This window comes from Prinia subflava, chromosome 15 (assembly GCF_021018805.1).
Source record: "Prinia subflava isolate CZ2003 ecotype Zambia chromosome 15, Cam_Psub_1.2, whole genome shotgun sequence".
NCBI classification, from domain to species: Eukaryota; Metazoa; Chordata; class Aves; order Passeriformes; family Cisticolidae; genus Prinia; species Prinia subflava.
The window spans coordinates 15,776,174-15,793,891 of record NC_086261.1 but is presented as its reverse complement, the minus strand read 5'-3'; the positions used below and the strand labels follow the sequence as shown (position 1 = coordinate 15,793,891).

Genomic DNA, 17,718 nt, shown 5'->3' with positions numbered 1-17,718 from the left:
CGGGGTTAACCCGGTGGGCGTGGCCGCGTGACGTCACGGCGCGGTTCCCGGCGGGGCGGGGGGGCCGGGGGGGGCAGGTCCTGCCCGGCCGAGCCATGGCGGAGATCCGGGGTGAGCGGGGCACGGGCACCGCCGCCGGGCGGGGATGGGGCCCTGCGCTGGGCCACGGGGATCCCCCACCGGCACCCCCCAGGGCGGCGGGCACCCCCAAATCGCCGTGTGATGGTTGAAAATCGTCCCCCCCTGACAGTGTCCCCTCGCGAGCCCGTGGTCCTCTCGCCCCCGACACCCTCTCACCCTGCCCCGGGGGCTTTGTGGGTGTCCGGAAGGATTTTAGGGACTTCTTTCTGTGCCCTGCTAACACTCGACTTCCCTCCCGCAGTGTTCCCCCTGTCCTGCGTGGTGCAGAACTATTCCTGGGGGAAGGTGGGCTTGGAGAGCGAGGTGGCCAAGCTGGTAGCCAGCGGTGACCCCCTGGTCCAGATCCAGCCTGACCAGCCTTATGCTGAGGTGAGTGTGTCCGTTCTGTCCGTGTCTCTAACCCGTCTGTGTGTCCATCCATGTGTTCATCCCACCCCGTGCCCGTGGCTCTCACCACCCTGTGTCCTGCCAGGACGGGATGCTGACCCCCAGCTGTCCCGTGTCCCCTGGGGGGTGCCTGGCTTGGAGGGAAGCCCGGCATGACTCAGCCCCCAAGGGAGCTGCCGGGGATCGCCTCTGGGGCCAGGCAGCCTCTAGAAAAGCCCAAGTCATTGGTGTGGCTGCCCGGCTCGGGGTGCCAGCTGTCCTTTGGTGTCCCGCAGCTGTGGATGGGCGCGCACCCGCGGGGCGATGCCCTCATCCGGGATAACCGCATCCCCCAAAAGACCCTGGGCCAGTGGATTGCCGCCAACCCCGCCTGCCTGGGCGCCAAGGTGAAGGACGCCTTCCAGGGACAGCTGCCCTTCCTGTTCAAGGTGCTGTCGGTCAACACCGCCCTGTCTGTGCAGGCACACCCCAACAAGGTAGGGAGAGCCCCGGACGGGCAGCCCAGCCCGACCCCGTGTCCCTGGGGAGGTCACCCAGCTCCTCTCCCCTCTGTGCAGGAGCTGGCAGCGAAGCTGCACGCCCAGTTCCCCGAGCACTACCCCGATGCCAACCACAAGCCCGAGATGGCCATTGCCCTCACCCGCTTCGAGGGCATGTGTGGCTTCCGGCCTGTGGAGGAGATCGTCTCCTTCCTCCAGAGTAAGGACGGAGCGTGCATGGCCAGAGCCTGCAGTGGGGATGGGGGCTGTACTCCCTTGGGATGGAGTTCAGGGTGGGGATGGTGCTCCCTTGGGATGGAGTTCAGGGTGGGGATGGTGCTCCCTTAGGATGGAGTTCAGGGTGGGGATGGTGCTCCCTTGGGATGGGCTTTGGGGCGGGGATGGTGCTCCCTTGGGATGGGCTTTGGGATGGGGATGGTGCTCCCTTGGGGTGGGCTTTGGGATGGGGATGGTGCTCCCTTGGGATGGAGCTCAGGGTGGGGATGGTGCTCCCCTGGGATGGAGTTCAGGGTGGGGATGGTGGCCATGCTCCCTTTGGTTGGGGTTTGGGGGGTTTGGGGTTCGGATGGGGCCGTGGTCCCGTCGGGTGGCGTTCAGGGTTAGGGCAGTGCTCCCCAGGGATGGAATTTGCTCTGGGGACAGTGCCTGCACTCCCCTGGGCTGCGGGGCCAGCTCTGAGTAGCACTGGCCCCGCAGACGTCCCCGAGCTGCGGGCTCTGATCGGGGAGGTGGCAGCGGAGCAGCTGGAGCGCAGCGGGAGCGACGACCCCCGTGGGGTCTCGGCCGCCCTCCGTGTGTGCTTCACCCGCCTCATGAAGAGCGAGAAGAAGTTCTTCGTGGACCAGCTGAACATGCTGGTGAGGAGGATCTCCCAGGAAGGTGGGTCCTGGCTGTGACACCCAAACCAGGTCGGGGGGCTGTGTTTAGGGGGGAGGCTGGGGCGGCCCCGGCGCCCTCCCCACGCTGGGCCCGGTCTCTTCCTGCGCAGCGGCGGAAGGGAAGGACACGTCGGGGAGCAACGGGGACCTGCTGCTGCGGCTGCACTCCCAGTACCCGGGGGACATCGGCTGCTTCACCATCTATTTCCTGAACCTGGTGAGGCTGGAGCCGGGCGAGGCCATGTTCCTGGGAGCCAACGAGCCCCACGCCTACCTGCACGGAGGTGAGCGCCGGGGGGCTCTCCCAGCCCAGCATCCTGCCTGGGCTGGCCGTGGGGACAGCAGGCAGGGCTGGTGTGGGGACAGCAGGCAGGGCTGGCGTGGGCTGACGGCGCCGCCTCGTCCCCACAGACTGCGTGGAGATCATGGCGTGCTCGGATAACACGGTGCGTGCCGGGCTCACCCCCAAGTTCATTGACGTGCTCACCCTGTGTGAGATGCTCAACTACACGCCAGCGCCCAGCAGCTCCAAGATCTTCCCGGCGGCGCAGAGCCAGCTTGATCCCCACGTCTACCTCTATGACCCACCCGTGCCAGACTTTACCATCATGAGGATAGAGGTGAGCAATGGCAGATCTGGGCTGGGGACACCCCAGCGCTGCCTGGGGCTCGCTCTCCTTTGGAATCAGTGTCCTGGCAAGGAGGGAGGGATCCTTGGGCAAAATGGGGTGCTGGTCTCTTTATCCCTCCCCTGTTCCCTCTGCCTGGAGCTTGTTCACCTTCTCCAGCAGCTTTGGGCAGAGGGAAAACCAGGAAAAGGTCTGGGGTGTCCTCAGCCAAGCCGAGGTCCCTGGGCTTGGGCTGCTGCAGGCACAGCAAAGGGTGGGAATGGGGACAACCCCCTTGCAGCTCTGCAGAGAGGAACAAAGCTGAGGGAGACCCAGCCACAGTGACACTTCCCTTGGCAGATCCCTGCCTCCATCAAGCTGTACCTCATCTCTGCCATGGACTCTGCCAGCATCCTGCTGGTGATCCAGGGGACAGCCGTGGGCACCTCCACGGCCGCGGCGTCCGAGATGTCCCTGCGCCGTGGCTCCGTGCTCTTCATCTCGGCCAACGAGAGCATCTCCCTGCACCTCTCCTCGCCCGACGGGATGCTGCTCTTCCGAGCCTGCTGCCTCCTCTGAGCAGCACCTGGGACGCTTCCTCCACGTCACTTTGAGTAGATAGAAACTGGTGTGGGCTTGAAAGCTTTCCCTCCACCTGTTAAATCCCAGAAGCAGCCTTGATGTATAGGAAGAGCAATTCCATGGAGCAGCTCCTTGGATGTGGCGCAGAGAAGAGCAGGCTGAGGCTTTCTGCTGTTTCTGGGGGGCTCTTCCCAAGCCTGGCTGATGGCAGCCAGTGCCACCCTTCCCTGGCTGTAAAAGGGGCTGCGTGGGGGTGATGGAGCGGGAGAGCCTCCGCTGCTGTCAATAAAGAGGTGACTTTGTCCCTGGCAAAGGGCAGCGTGGTGGAGGGAGCAGGAGGATGGGCCAGAGGCGCTGGGAGCAGCTCCAGCATTCCCCTGACACTGGCTGTGACCGCCCACCGCCCTGCTGTTGCTCCTCAGGCACAGGAAAGGAGTCAAATATGATGAGGGGAAACAGGAATCCCCCTGGCATCACCAGCAGCCCCTCTGAGTCATGAGATCCAGTTTATTGAGTGCTCCCTTTTACAAGTAAAATACAAAAACAAGCAGACATGCCCCCCACCCAACCAGTTCACGTCTCTTGACGTGAGATATTTAAATAAGGTTTCTGTATAAGAAGCTGATTGTCCTCTATGTCATAGAGCAGGACCATGGTTTAAGGCAGCGTTTATGGTTTGCAGCAGGGAGGCTCTCCAGCCCCCCAAATCCAAGCCCTGTGTGGAGCTGGGATGGGGGGCCTGGGCTGTGCCTCACCTGCATCAAAGCAGCATTGAGGAGAATGGGAATAAGCCATTAGCTCTAACCCCAGAAACTCCCAAACCCTTCCCTTTATACCCCTGTGGAGGTGCCAGGCTCTGCCTGTCCTCTCTTCCCATCCCAGCCAAGTGCCAGGTCCCATGCAGGTCACCAAAATGTCACTGTGCCACCTCCCCTGATATTGCTGAGTGTAAGGAGAAGTCTTTGGGGTCACTTGTGAGCAGCATGGTTCAGTCCTTGTGTCACCGTCCTGGCGTGGGACCCCCACACCCAGCAGCCATCCCACGGGACAAAGAAAGTGCTGGATTTTGACCTGTTCTTGTGCAGTTACTGGATCACGCAGGAGAGATTTTCTCCGAAACAACAGGGGCAAGAAGAGGAGGCAGCAGGTTTTGGGGGGATGAGATCCAGGTCTTCATCGTCGGGGACCTCGTCGAGGTGGTACCCGTCCTGCAGCAGCTGCCGGCTCAGGTCCTGGGTCACCTGCTGCGGGGACAGAGCGGGGCTCTGCGGGGTGGACACACATCCACGCTCTGGGGGTGACACTCCCAGCCCCTGGCAGAGCCTCGGGGGGTCAGGGGAACGAGGGAGCCCATGGGGACCCCGCAGGGGCAGAGTCAAAGCCCCGCACTTGCCTCAGCGGAGGAGTATCCTGAGGAACACCTGGATCCTGGCTCCCCGTCACTAAGGGGAAAAAGAAACAGAGCTGGCCAGGAAATGGGGTATTTAGGGGCAAAAAGGAGCTGGCAGTGCGACCCCAAGGGATATTTGAAATCTGGGTCAACAGGAGTGTTTTGCTGTTTTGAGGTGCCCAGTGCCATCAGGGGTTCTACAAGTGACAAGGAAAATCAACCCCCCAAAACGCCATCTGGGAGCATCCCCTCCCTCAAAACCGTGGGATGTTTACCCACAGTCCTGGGATATTCACCTGTCTGAGTCGAGGGAGACCAGGTTTTCATCAGGTGTCTGGCTGAGCGCCGTGTAGGCCTTGTTGAACTTCACAGTCCTGCAGAAAACAGAGGAGTGAGACCAGCACTGATGTTCTGTGTGGAAACACATCCCTGGAGCTGACAGGGTGAGGAGCCAGGGCAGGAATCCCACTCCTTCCCACCCAGGCACTGCCTAGGGCTGAACCCCAGGATACCCAAATAAATCCACACCACCAAATCATCCCCAAAATAAAGAGAAAAGCGGTATATTTTATTATAGTGGAAGTTCCTAGCTAAACAGAGCCAGCAGAACAAGGTCCCAAATTCTTTATTTTTAATCCTCTGGGTTTCCCAGTCTCCCCAAGAAAAATGAAAAATGCATTTTGAAGATAGGAAGAGGGGATCAGACCTTTTAGGAGTTGGTTTCGGGGCAGTGGGTGCCCCCAGCAGCCCCTGCCTTCGCAGCGCTGCCTTTGCCAGCTCCCGCTGCCTCTCTGAAAGCCAAGCACAGGGACAGAGAGAAAAATTCCCCAGTGCTCCCCAAGGGTTTCTTCTTTTGGGGAATGGGTGAGGAGAGTGCTGCAGGTGAGCGTGGGCGCAGTGCAGTGCTTTCCAAAGGCATCTCCATGGGGTTTTAATGGGGTTTTATAAAGGTTTTATCTCACCAAGGAATAAAAAGGTTTTTGGTAACCCCAGCTCTGGGAGAGAGGTGGAAATGACGCCCGAAATCCTGGCAGAGTCCCCCAGGCATCACTTACTGAGCTTGGCCTGAATGGAGGGAGGTTTGCTCATGATGTATGGACCCCTTTTCTCCACCACATCTGTCCCTTTGTTCAGCCTCTTCTTTTCCCAAATCAGCTTTAAAAAAAAGAGTGAAAGAAGCATTTAGCATCTCTCCATGGGGGCAATGTAAAGCAGAGTCATCTCAGAGCACCTGATCGTTCCTGGGAGCTCAAGGTCAGCGGGGAAATCTGTCCCCAGGTCGGCTGGGGAGGGACAGCTCCTCCTCCCAGCCCGGGAGAGGAAAAGGAATAAGCAGATCTGTCAGCAGATGAAAGGATTATTTGGGAATGGTGATGCTAATTAAAAGCACAGGTAGTCACCATCAGTTCCTGTGCAAGCCTGGCTGCAGGAATACCTGGGACAGGGTGGTGGAGGAGATTTACTGAGAGGTTAATCAAACACAGCTGTAAGGACTGTGTGTTTTAATTTTGGGGTTTGAGCCTTTCAAGTTTCTCCTTTTATCCAATTATTATCAAGGAGAACCAAGGCTCCTAAGGGTAAAGGGGAGGAAAAAAACCTCCACAAACAGAAGAAATAATGAAGAAAACAGAGGGAAAATCAGAGAGAGTTGGCACAGGAAGGATGTGGAATTAAAGGAACAAGACAGAGGACTTGGGATGATGATTGGAGAGCACAGCCAGGATTAGCCTTCGTGTCTTAAACCAGAATTAGCAGGAGAGAGCTTTATCATGGGAATAACCAGGCAGGCAGTGACACCCACGTCCCTCGGGATGTGCCCTGCCCCTTCCTGGCCAGCTGATGCTGTGCTGATGCACCTGTGTGTGTGTACATATATCTATTTATTGATGTATTTATACATTTATACAATGTATACAGCACTGAGCCTCCATGTCTGCAGCTCCGAAAGACGAATTCTCCCACCGCATTGATCCTATACTGCCCCACACACCCCACACTGCCCCATGGATGTACCCAGCCCCATAACCCCTGTGCACACCCCCCACACTGCCCCATGGACACCCCCAGCCCCACAACCCCCGTGCACACACCCCACACTGCCCCATAACCCCTGTGCACACCCCCCACACTGCCCCATGGACACCCCCAGCCCCATAACCCCTGTGCACACACCCCACACTGCCCCATGGATGTACACAGCCCCATAACCCCTGTGCACACACCCCACACTGCCCTACAGACAGCCCCAGCCCCATAACCCCTGTGCACACACCCCACACTGCCCCATGGATGTACCCAGCCCCATAACCCCTGTGCACACCCCCCACACTGCCCCATGGACACCCCCAGCCCCACAACCCCCGTGCACACACCCCACACTGCCCCATAACCCCTGTGCACACCCCCCACACTGCCCCATGGACACCCCCAGCCCCATAACCCCTGTGCACACACCCCACACTGCCCCATGGATGTACACAGCCCCATAACCCCTGTGCACACACCCCACACTGCCCTGCAGACACCCCCAGCCCCATAACCCCCGTGCACACACCCCACACTGCCCCATGGACATATCCCAGCCCCATAACCCCTGTGCACACACCCCACACTGCCCCATGGACACCCCCAGCCCCATAACCCCTGTGCACACACCCCACACTGCCCCATGGATGTACACAGCCCCATAACCCCTGTGCACACACCCCACACTGCCCTACAGACAGCCCCAGCCCCATAACCCCTGTGCACACACCCCACACTGCCCCATGGACACCCCCAGCCCCATAACCCCTGTGCACACACCCCACACTGCCCCATGGATGTACACAGCCCCATAACCCCTGTGCACACACCCCACACTGCCCATGGATGTACACAGCCCCATAACCCCTGTGCACACACCCCACACTGCTCTACAGACACCCCTAGCCCCATAACCCCTGTGCACACCCCCCACACTGCCCCATAGACACCCCCAGCCCCATAACCCCTGTGCACACACCCCACACTGCCCCATGGACACCCCCAGCCCCATAACCCCTGTGCACACACCCCACACTGCCCCATGGACGTACCCAGCCCTACACCACCCCCAGTCACACACCCCACACTGCCCCACGCTCTCCTCAGCCCCATAACCCCCACGTAGATATCCCGTACAGCCCCACAATCACGATGCACATGCCCCACACTGCCCCACGCTCACCGCCCACCCCCGCGCCCCCAGCTCGCCCGTACATCGCACGTACCCCCGGGCCCCGCCGGCCGCCGGCTCCGCTCGCAGCGGGACCGGGACCGGGACCTGCCCCGGCTCCGCCGCCGCCCGTCGCCATGGCCGGCCCTGGCCCCGCCCCCTGCGCCGCCCGCCAATGGCAGCGCGGGGCTGGCGGGGCTCAGCCAATAGGAGGCGGGGAAAAGGCGCGCCCCTCTGCCGCGCATGCGGGCTGGGACGGGAGAGCGGGACGGGAGAGCGGGACGGGAGAGCGGGACGGGAGAGCGGGACGGGAGAGCGGGACGGGAGAGCGGGACGGGAGAGCGGGACGGGAGAGCGGGACGGGAGAGCGGGACGGGAGAGCGGGACGGGAGAGCGGGACGGGAGAGCGGGAGAGGGGGAACGGGACAGCGGGACGGGAGAGTGGGACTGCGGGATGGGACGGGACAGGACTGCGGGACGGGACAACAGGATAGGATGGGACAGGACTGGACGGAACTGCAGGGTGGGACGGGACTGCGGGACACAGCAGCAGGGGACCCTGCCCCGCACGGCTCTTGCCCTTGAGCCCAGTGTACAGAAACAAATTCCTGTTTTCCCAGAAAATTATCTTCTTTTAAGAGGAAAATAACAACAGAATTAAGGTATTTACCTTCTCCTCCCACCCACTTTTATTGTTTGTTTTTTTTCTTTCCCAAACCCTTCCCTGGGCCAGAGATGAGTGGAAAACAGGGACAGTATCCATCCCAGAGCAGATCCCCTTCCCGGGAGGACACGACCCTTACAGACAGGAGCCTCCCACGCATATCTGAGGCTCCAGACATCAGCCCAGAGAAATGCCTCCTCCTTCCCAAAGCTGTGCATACAGGAACCATGCTCTCAAACAGCTCCCTCTCTTCTCCTCCCAGAGCCAGGTGCTTGGGAAGGCTCTGGACACGGGCTTTGCAGAGTAAGTAACGATTTAGAAGCTCCTAAGAGCACATTCATGGTTTATTCTTTCTTTTTCCCTACAAAAGCAACAGGAAATAACCACACGAGGCACGGGTACCACATCAGTCAAACCAGTTTTTCCTTTATTAGGCCCAACTTCACAACACTTCCATTGTGACTCAATAAAGGAAGAAGTTATTTCAGGTAAGATTTAAAGTTTATCTCTCCAGGTGACCGTGTACAATCAGGTGGCATCAGTAGAATGCTTGAGTAATGCACCTGGAATAGAAAAGCACAGGTTAAAAAAAAAGCCATTCAAGAAGCAGCCTAGAATCTCCATAAATTTTCCATGAGGTCCAAAACGAGTTATTTTCATCCCTTTTACCTTCAAAGCCTTGTTTAACCATCCTCAGCTCAAAAATGCAAATACTGCATTCCCAGCACAGCTGATTCAGGACCCCTGGCACTAAGACATTGTATCCCAGGGCAAGGAGGAGGAAAAGGACTCAGAAGATCCAGAATCAAGCACTATTTGTAGCAGTCTAACACACAGTATCTCTATTCTAAGCATAATATTTTAAAAAAGAATATTAAACTGTTCATCTCCTGAGGAAACTGAGTTAAGAGGCTTCACTTCCACAAGGATTTTTATCTAGGGCTTTGTTTTAGTCTGGGATTAGAGCACATTAGGTCTTGCCTATGCTGTCTTTGTCAGGGGGTTTGGGGTACAGGAGTCCATTGCCAAGAGTCTGGGAAGCATCATCAAACCTTACCAACAGGGTTCATGCTTTGTCCAGGCCCAGTTCCTCTGGAGTGGAGATTCCAAGTTCACTCAAAGTTGGTCTAAGTTCCTGGATAACGTAAGGATAGATGTCCTTGTGAGGTCCTGCCTTGTCCTGAAAAAAAAACCCAAAAACAAATAATGAGGTTATTTCAACACACACGTCTCCAAAGCCTCCCACCTCAGCCCTTGCTTGTGGCAGAACAGACAGAGCTCCTGGGCTGAAATAAAAGCCCTGGCTTCAATTAACTCCCTGGCAAGGCTGGCTTCAGGTTTCAAGGAGCTGCTTTCAGCTGTTTCCCAAGAGATCTTTCTGAGTTACTCCTCTCAGTCCCTCGACAAGCCAGGAAACCTCTCCTCATCGTGGAGCCACTGATTTTGGCATCAGGAAAAGCCAGGGGAGACTGCCCTGCTGCCAGGCTCTGGCAAAGGGAACGGAGCAGTTGCACCCACCTTTACCACTTCGAGGATGCGGACAGCGCTGGCAAAGTCGTTTAACCGTCTGCAGGCCCTCAGGGCCGCGTCGATGATTTTGGGCTCCGGGACCAGGTCGTAACCCACAAGTGTGTTTATGCCTGTGGAGACAAGGAAACACCAAGGGCAGCTTGGAACCAGCTTGCCATGCTCTCAAAAGGAAGCACTTGCTGTCTACTCCCTTCCTCTCCAAGAGAAAAATCCAGCACCTCGTCAGCCAGATGCTGCTGGAATGATCCCTCTGGCTGCAATTAGCTGCTTGTGCAATCACATTTTTAGGGTCTGATTTTGGGGAAGTTTAATAAAACTTGGCAACTCCACAGCAAACTGAAGACAGCCAGACAGTCTGGAGGGAGTCATGGCCAAGCCATTAGCCAAAGTCTAAAGAAGAATGAGCAGAGTAGAGCTCAAACACACCTTCCTTGGTGTAAACATCATTCTCCCTCCCATCCAGATGATAAAATCATGGAATGGATTGGGTTGGAAGGGGCCTCAAAGATCATCTAGTCCACCATTCTGTCATGGGCAGGGACACCCTCCACTATCCCAGGTTATTCCAAGCCCCTTCCAACCTGGCCTTGCCACTTACAGGGGTGGGGAGCCCACAAAACACCGACTAAAGTTGTTACTTGTGGTCACAAAACTTGTATTTATTCCAAGTTATGCTTCCCTGTTCTTCAGCGTACCTTTCCTGAGCTCCCAGGCATCGATATCTGGCTTGTTGAAATACGTCACCCAGCGAGCATCGAATTCTTCATCTGACTCTTGTGACCCATGAGAGTGGCAGCGGGCAGGAAGCACAGCTGAATGCAGAAAAAAAAGAACAAACTTGGAGCAAAAGGAAGATAACACTACTTTAGTCCTGACCAAGAGGCCAGAAGCCATAAAATACGGATTTCCCTTGTTACAGTCGCTCTGGATCAGTTCTGGATGAACCCTGGGCGGACATAACTTATTTAATATCATGGTTTATGTTGTGGCTAGATGTCTACTTTTTTCCATATCAGACTTCCAAAGTGTTCCCAGAGCATTGGTCAGAGCAGGGGAAAGAAACACAAACCCCAACTCTGTCCTTAGGATGTTTTCTGGCATTCCTTTGTCTGTAATTCAGGAATGCTCTCTCTTCCCACAGCCAAGTGAGACTGGGAAGCTTTAACGTGCACATCCTCTGCTGACAAAATTCCTCACAATTCCTACAGAGGGTCTCAAAAGCAAAGGTATGAGAGAGATTCCTTCCAACAGAAGGGTTGGAGAAGGAAAAAAAAATCATCAGTCTGGGTCTATCCAAGAGAAAACTCCTGGATCTCAAGGTTGCAATTGCATTAATAATAATAGCTAATCACAAGAGCAGATTGTATGTTAATACACAAACTAGTCTGATATGATCATTAATTTGTTTCTTCACTCAGCACTGTCACAAATCACTCGTTTTTTGGATGAACTTGCCTTTTTTTTTTACCCCACAAAGATTGGAACAGTTTTCCAAGGGAACTAAAGAACCACAAGCCTGGAGCTTCCTTTCCCCACTGCTAATCTCCCTCCACTAATATTGACAGAGAGGTCACACACCAGATACGACCTTGGAGCATAAAGCTCTGCTTCACAGAAGTCAAATTTAGCTCCTGACTTTTTCTTTCTTAACACAGCATGAACCACTCACAATGATCAACCTCAGGATTTTGTTTAAAAGAGAAAAAAAAACCAAAAAAAACCCCAAAACAAACAAAAAAACCTACACCAGAACTGGGTTGTATTTTTGATGATATACTTCTCTTCAGTCTCATTAATGACAGCCCAATTAGCAGGCAATTTGCTTTTTAAACAAATTAAACCTGGTCCAACATTTCAGCTGCAATACTGGTTTATGTATTGGAAGCATGAAAATAGCTTTATTTATTTTAGCTGTGAAAATGTAAACAGCAGGCCAAGACAGAATTAAAATGCTGTTTTGGCTTCCATAAGGAAATTCCCCCTCCTTTCCCCAGCTCCAGAGCAGACCTTTGACCCTGCTTTCTGCAACAAATCAGCTGCACAGCTGAGCTCAGAGCAGGAGCAGGGCTCTGTAAATGCTCCTGGCTCCCAGGACACTGCTGAAAACCCTTCAGGTTTCAGCTGGTTGAAGGAGAATCTTTCTTTTTCCTGAACAAAAACAAAAAAAGCCACCACCACCAAGAAAAAAACACCATAAAAAATCAACACTGGAGAAACAGCAAATCTCAGCTGGAGAAAAGCCTAAATTGAAGAGCCCAAATGCCATTTTAAGCCAAAATTTCAAGTCTTCCCAGGAGGCAAATCCAGACGACAGGAATTAAAATTCTGGATTTCCAGGGTGTGTTTCTCAACTGCTGCTGTTCCTTTTCCGCGTTAATGTTGGTATCTGTACCTGGAGGTTGGACTCTGAGCGTCCCTCTGCCCTGAGTGTCGCGGGGTCCATCAAGGTCACTGTCACACACATGATGTGTGTGTGTGTGTGACAGCCAGGCCACGCCAACCCAACCAGGCAGAGATTCCCAACTCAAGGAAGAACCAAAGGACACCTTTACTTTAAAGTGAACTCAACTGTTCACTTTAGGAGCGTGGGAGGCCTAAAAATCACCTAATACGACACAAAAACATGTTGAGGGCTGGAAATAGTCAGTTTTCTGCAGCAACAAGCATAGAAGAAAAACACACACCAAGAAAAAGATTGATTTACTGAAAACCTGAGAACGAGGGATCACACAGGGAAGGTTTTGCAGCAAAGACTCCCCCTGCCAAGGGTGGCAGCAGTGTGAAGTGGGGTGTTTGTCACACAAGACCTTGGAGAAGAGGAACACAGAGCCCACTGGAAACCAGGCCCAGCAGCAGCCGGGCTTCAGCAGCTCAAAGGAACAGCGAGCAAAGACTTTTAGTGGATTTAAAATAAGTAAAGGCCAAGGGTGTTGAGCAGCATCTAAGTAATCCTGTGCTTATTATTTAAAAAGACGCAGCTCCATAAGGCAGCTGTTTAACTCACACATGCTGCAGCAGAGACACACACAGCAGAGGTCTCCGAGCATTATTAGTGTCTGTTAATGAGGCATTAATTGCGATGCAGAAGTTAATTAGGCATTAATTGCGATGCACAGACAGTGTATTCTCTGCAGTCTCTGTCTTCCAGGCCTGCCACCCTGGCCACCATCACACCACGCTGCCTGGGGCTAGTCCTTCCCCCTCTCCCTATGAATCGGGGCGTTAATAAGGTGTTAATATTATAAATAAAATTGACTGGGGTGTTAAATCGGAGCGTGAGGGGCTGGCGGGAGCTGCGGCGGACGCGGGGGCGGCGGGCGCCCCGGCGCTGCGGAGGTCACCGCCGCCCTCCATCAATGTCACCTTGGCGGGGGCCGCAGGGAAAGCGCCGCCGCCGCCGCTGCAGCCCCCGGGAGGGGCCCGGTGCCCCCTGAGGCGGTGCCGGCGGCGGGGCCCGGTGGCGGCGGCCGGAGCGGCGGGCGCGGCCCGCGCTAGGCCGCGGGGTCACCGCAAGGACACGCCGGGCCCCGCCGCCTGGCGCCCCGCCGCGCCGGGAGCACGGGGAAAACCGCGGCGGCACTGCGGCGGGACGGACGGACACAGCGCGGCTGCTCACCTGCTGGGCCGGCGGGCCGGCGGACGGCGGAGCGGAGGCCGGAGACGGCGCAGCGGCGGAGGAGAGAGGCGCCGGCGGCCAGCATGGCGGGGGGCTGTGAAGGAGGGAGACAGCACCGGGCACCGGGGGCGCGCCGCTAGCTCCCGCACCGCACCGGGAAGGAGGGACGGAGGCGAGGGCGGGGGGGGCCGCGGAGGCGGGTACGGCGGCGCGGCGGGAACGGAGCGGGAGCGCGGGAGGGCGGCGCGGCCGCGGGACGGGCTGGGGGCGCGGCGGGGCGGGGCCGCCGCCATGTTGGGGCGGGGCCGGCCGCCATTTTGTGCGTGAGGGGAGCGGATGCGGGGTTGGTCCTTGGTCTCACCGGGCAGCTCCGCGGGAGTGTTCAGGCTCGGTTGGGAGCGGTTCAGGCTGGTGCTGCTGCTGCCGCCCCCGTGTAGCCGAGCCCGCGCAGCCCCAGTTCAGTGTCCCCGTCGATGGAAACCCGTCCCACTCGCTCCCTGTGAGGGGAATGGGCTCAGACCGGCTCAGCTGCGCGTCCGCCGGGTCCCAGTTCTCTGTCCCCGTCCCCACAGCGTGGGCCGCTGCCCTCAGCCACCATCGCACCGACCCGGGCTGGAAATCGGCCCAAAACTCGTCCCGGGGCTGTGCCTCACAAAACCATCGCCATGTTCCAGTCGCTGGTATCATCATCCTGTTTTGAATACTTTTTTTTTTTTTCCCCGTGGTGTTTCGTCGTGGTTTTGTTTTGTTTTTCAGTCATTTTTTATTATTTCCTCATGCAGGAAGCCATCAGTCCACAGCCAGCAAAGCAAGGAGGGTAAAATCCCCAGTGCTGCCCCCGTGATTGCAAACTACCTGCCTATGAAATCAATTAAAAAGATGTTGCAAATTAACAGAATATGGAGAAATAAGTGATTTTTATTCTTATTTTCCTTGCTCAGAGAAATGTCAGGTGGCAGCAGTGAAGGTGAAGAGTTAGTGTCCTACTGTCTGGCTCCCACAGTCTTCAGTCTGTAATCAGTGTTTACAGAATGATTTATTAACTACAGGTTAATTAATTAATTTTATTTGTGATTTAAATGTATTTGGGGTAGGTGTCTGTACCTGGTGCTCCCAAGTGAGGTGGAGGGTTGACCCTGAACAGGGTCTGCACTGGAGAAAGGAACTGGGAAGAGCTGGATGGGACAGAGCGCAAAGCTTTCCCAGCCCCAAACCCACAAAAAATTAGCATTAACATAAAAAAAAAAACCCAGTTTGAAATTAATGTTCAAGTGAAGGGAATCAATCTGCAGCAGGGCAGATAAGCACAAGCCTCTGGCCCGAGGAGCAGCTGCCTGCTGAGGGAGATAACAAGGTCACTGCTTCACAAAACAGACCCTGCTTCCTCCTCCTCCTCCTCTCCTTTCATTCCTGCTCCCAGCCAAGCAAGCCCTTGACAAAGAGGGAATGCTGACTGTCCCTGCAGAGCAGGAGTGAGGCAGGGAGATAAGGCAGCTGCAGCCAGAGAATCCCTCACACGTGGATTTTGGGAAGGGTTTGCTCCTTAATACCGATTATTTCATCCCGCAGTGCCCCTGGGTGCTGGGCAGAGGGAACCAGGTGGATCAGGGCTTGGCATCCCATAACTCATCCCCCAAATCTCCCCTGTCCCCACTGGAACTGGGGCTTTGCCAGGTGCTGTTGTGCTGGCACAGGAGACCCCAATCCCATTCTCCCAAGGGCTGGGGTCCCCTTGTGCTGAGTTGGCAGCAGCCTTCACTGTGCTGATCCATGCCATTGCCAGCAGCCAGGATGATCCCCCCATTTTTCTCTAGACATACCTCAACTAAAGATATGAAAGCTCTTCTAAAGAGCTTTTATTTTCTATTCATTTCTCTTTACCCCCTGGAAGTAGCAGGGATTTTGCTCCAAAGCACTCTGCAGCCCAGGCACGACCCCAAAACCTCCTCGTCCTGTGCAGAGCACTGCCTCCAGTCACAATAAACCCCCGCCCAATGCTTCCATTGCCCCCAGCTCCCCACACCATGGTTTCCCCCAGCTCCAGACCAGAGTATCCGATGTGGGTTGTTTTATTTCCTTATGCTGTAGCACAGGCAGGCAGCATGGTTCAGTGCTTGGCTCTGAGGGTGCAGGGAGGGAGCAACCCCCGTGCTTGTTTGGGTGTTTGTTTTGGGATGAATCATGGCCCCACAGGATGCTGAGCCTGGCATTAATAACTCTGACGGCTCCTCAGCAGCAGGTTTGATAATGAAGGTTTTATTCCAACCAGCTTGGGGCAAACCCATCTCTCCTGATGGATGTGGCGTTGCAGTGGGGAGCAGTGGTGGTGGTCCGGGCACCCCTCGGCTGCTCTGGCCCCGTGGGAGTTGCTGCAGGATGTGGCTGCTGGTCACAGTGACCCTGGGTGGCTGAATTAGAGGTCACCAGCTCCCCCCCACATCCTCACCTGCTTCAATCCATAACCAAGAGATGCTAGGTTTAACCATTTAACCCTCACGCCAAATCCGGGGACCCCTTTCCACAGGGGTCAAGGAGCAGCAAGTGGGGACAGGTCAGGGGGAGCCTGCAGCCCACCAGTGACCCTGGAATGAGTGGATATTCCTGTCTCGATAGCTGACCAGTGGGGTGGGAGGCACTGGGGTCAGTGGTCCAGCTGGCCAGCGGTGGTCCCCGAGCCCCTGGGACTGTCAGACACCTGTACCTGCAGCTTCTTGGGCAGCAGCTCCTCGCAGGGAGGCGGCAGCGGCCGCTTCAGCCCCTTGGTGGAGCATCCCGATGTGTCTCCTCCCGCCTCGTGCCGGGGCTCCGGGGGCTGGTATCCTGTCTGGTTGGGATCCAGGGGGTCCCGGGAGAGCAGGATGCAGATGGAGGGGACGTTCTTGTGGACAGTCAGGTTCTGTGCGGGGCCGTCGGGAGGTGGGTCCTGGTTCTCCCAGACCTCCAGCACGGTTTTGTAGTGTACCTTGGTGACCTGGTGGAGCCCTCCCAGCTTGCGCTTCATGATCTCCACGCAGGTGATGGTCTTGGTGACCGCCCTGCCGCAGCCGCTGAACACAATCTGTCGCCTGCCCTTCAGCTCCATCTGCGCCATGGCAAAGTTCATCAGGTTCCTGATCTTGCTGCCCTCCTTCACTTTCATCTCCACCACGTCCGGGGGCAGGTCTGGGAAGGGCAATGGCATCTCCTCCTCCGAGGTCCTCACCTTTCGGAAGTTCTCCATCCTGGACTGGGCAACGGGCTTGGCTCTCTCTCCTTTGGCAGCCATCCTTCACCTCTTCCCGGTGGATCTACACAGGTTCCTAGCCCCCCGTGACCATAGCAGGGCTGACCTCGCTGCCCTCCAGCCCAGCCCCGCGTCCTGCAGCCGCCAGCCCCTTCGCCTCAGCTCTCTGGGGGCTGGCAGTGGGCTCGGTGGCAGTGCTAGAGGCTGTCTCCTGTGGGAGACAAGGCTGCAGGATCCCCTGGGTGCTCCCAGCAGGGATAACAGCTGGCTCCAGCTCTCCGTGATGCTTGGGCTCCTCCGCTCCCACTGCAGCACTCGCTTCTGCTGCTCTTTGCTTCATTCTGGACTTCAGCAGCCCCCAGAGCTGTTCTGTGTAATTAGCAGATCCTCCCCCTCTCCCTCCCTTTCCTCCCCTCCTCCTCCTCCTCCTCCTCCCCCCCTGCTCAGCCGCCCATCCCAGCACCCAGCGCCTGCCTTCATCCCTGCCAGGCATAGGGGAGGGCAGCGAACCCAGGTCTCTGTCCCGGAACAGAGAAGGAAGGAGGGGAGGGTGGAAGGCAGAGGGAGAAGCTCACTCTTGCCTTCATAATGTTCCCGAAGTCCTGCCCCCTTAAAGAGAACCTGGTCCCTTCTCTCAGCGCTCGCTCCTCTCAAGGACACCCAGTGCTAACTGCAGATGTCACCCTGCCTGCCTGTCCTGCAGCATTCCCGAGGGATGTGGAATCCCAGCCACGCTGTGTCCAGGGGTGGCACAAAGATGCAGCAGGTACTTCAGGAAGTGCTTTGGGCTCTGAGCTCGACCCGTATTAGCCATGAGAGAAGCCACTGGAACCCGCAGCCAGGAGAAAGCCTGGCAGATTGCATCGCAGGCGAGCATGGCTCGAATGTGCCAGGGCTCTGCTCCGCCCAGCACCCCGCACCCTCAGCCCTGGTCCTGCCGGCAGGAAAACCTCTCAATTCCCAAAGCTCCGAGGAGCAGATGCCATGGCAGAGCTGGTTTTCA

The 17,718-nt window shown here is 56.6% G+C and overlaps 4 protein-coding genes across 5 annotated transcripts; 1 reads left to right on the top strand and 3 right to left on the bottom strand.

The window, feature by feature from the left end:
• Positions 1–5: 5 nt before the first annotated feature.
• On the top strand, positions 6–3,409 carry MPI (mannose phosphate isomerase). Its single transcript, XM_063412944.1, has 8 exons — positions 6–111; positions 383–510; positions 804–1,004; positions 1,086–1,227; positions 1,725–1,907; positions 2,017–2,190; positions 2,318–2,526; positions 2,875–3,409. Exons 1-8 carry the CDS (start codon positions 96–98, stop codon positions 3,091–3,093), a joined length of 1,272 nt encoding a protein of 423 aa, XP_063269014.1. The 5' UTR covers positions 6–95; the 3' UTR covers positions 3,094–3,409.
• A 176-nt stretch (positions 3,410–3,585) lies between these two features.
• Positions 3,586–7,842, bottom strand: FAM219B (family with sequence similarity 219 member B). Its single transcript, XM_063412947.1, has 6 exons — positions 7,738–7,842; positions 5,542–5,641; positions 5,193–5,277; positions 4,783–4,860; positions 4,490–4,538; positions 3,586–4,340 (listed from the first exon to the last, which is right to left on the bottom strand). The coding sequence occupies exons 1-6, from the start codon at positions 7,819–7,821 to the stop codon at positions 4,182–4,184; spliced, it is 555 nt and encodes a 184-aa protein (XP_063269017.1). The 5' UTR covers positions 7,822–7,842; the 3' UTR covers positions 3,586–4,181.
• A 910-nt stretch (positions 7,843–8,752) lies between these two features.
• LOC134558756 (cytochrome c oxidase subunit 5A, mitochondrial) lies at positions 8,753–13,800 on the bottom strand. Its single transcript, XM_063412946.1, is given in 6 exon segments — positions 8,753–8,909; positions 9,404–9,526; positions 9,865–9,986; positions 10,572–10,688; positions 13,493–13,602; positions 13,604–13,800. Coding segments are annotated over 5 exon segments (645 nt in total). The 5' UTR covers positions 13,786–13,800; the 3' UTR covers positions 8,753–8,909; positions 9,404–9,412.
• Positions 13,801–15,637: 1,837 nt separating this feature from the next.
• RPP25 (ribonuclease P and MRP subunit p25) lies at positions 15,638–17,108 on the bottom strand. 2 transcript variants are annotated; one of them, XM_063412634.1, is made up of 2 exons: positions 16,695–17,108; positions 15,638–16,574 (listed from the first exon to the last, which is right to left on the bottom strand). In XM_063412634.1, the coding sequence occupies exons 1-2, from the start codon at positions 16,755–16,757 to the stop codon at positions 16,134–16,136; spliced, it is 504 nt and encodes a 167-aa protein (XP_063268704.1). In that variant the 5' UTR covers positions 16,758–17,108; the 3' UTR covers positions 15,638–16,133. The 2 variants fall into 2 exon arrangements, with proteins under 2 accessions (XP_063268704.1, XP_063268703.1); XM_063412633.1 differs by having other exon boundaries at positions 15,638–17,108.
• Between the last annotated feature and the right edge of the window lie 610 nt (positions 17,109–17,718).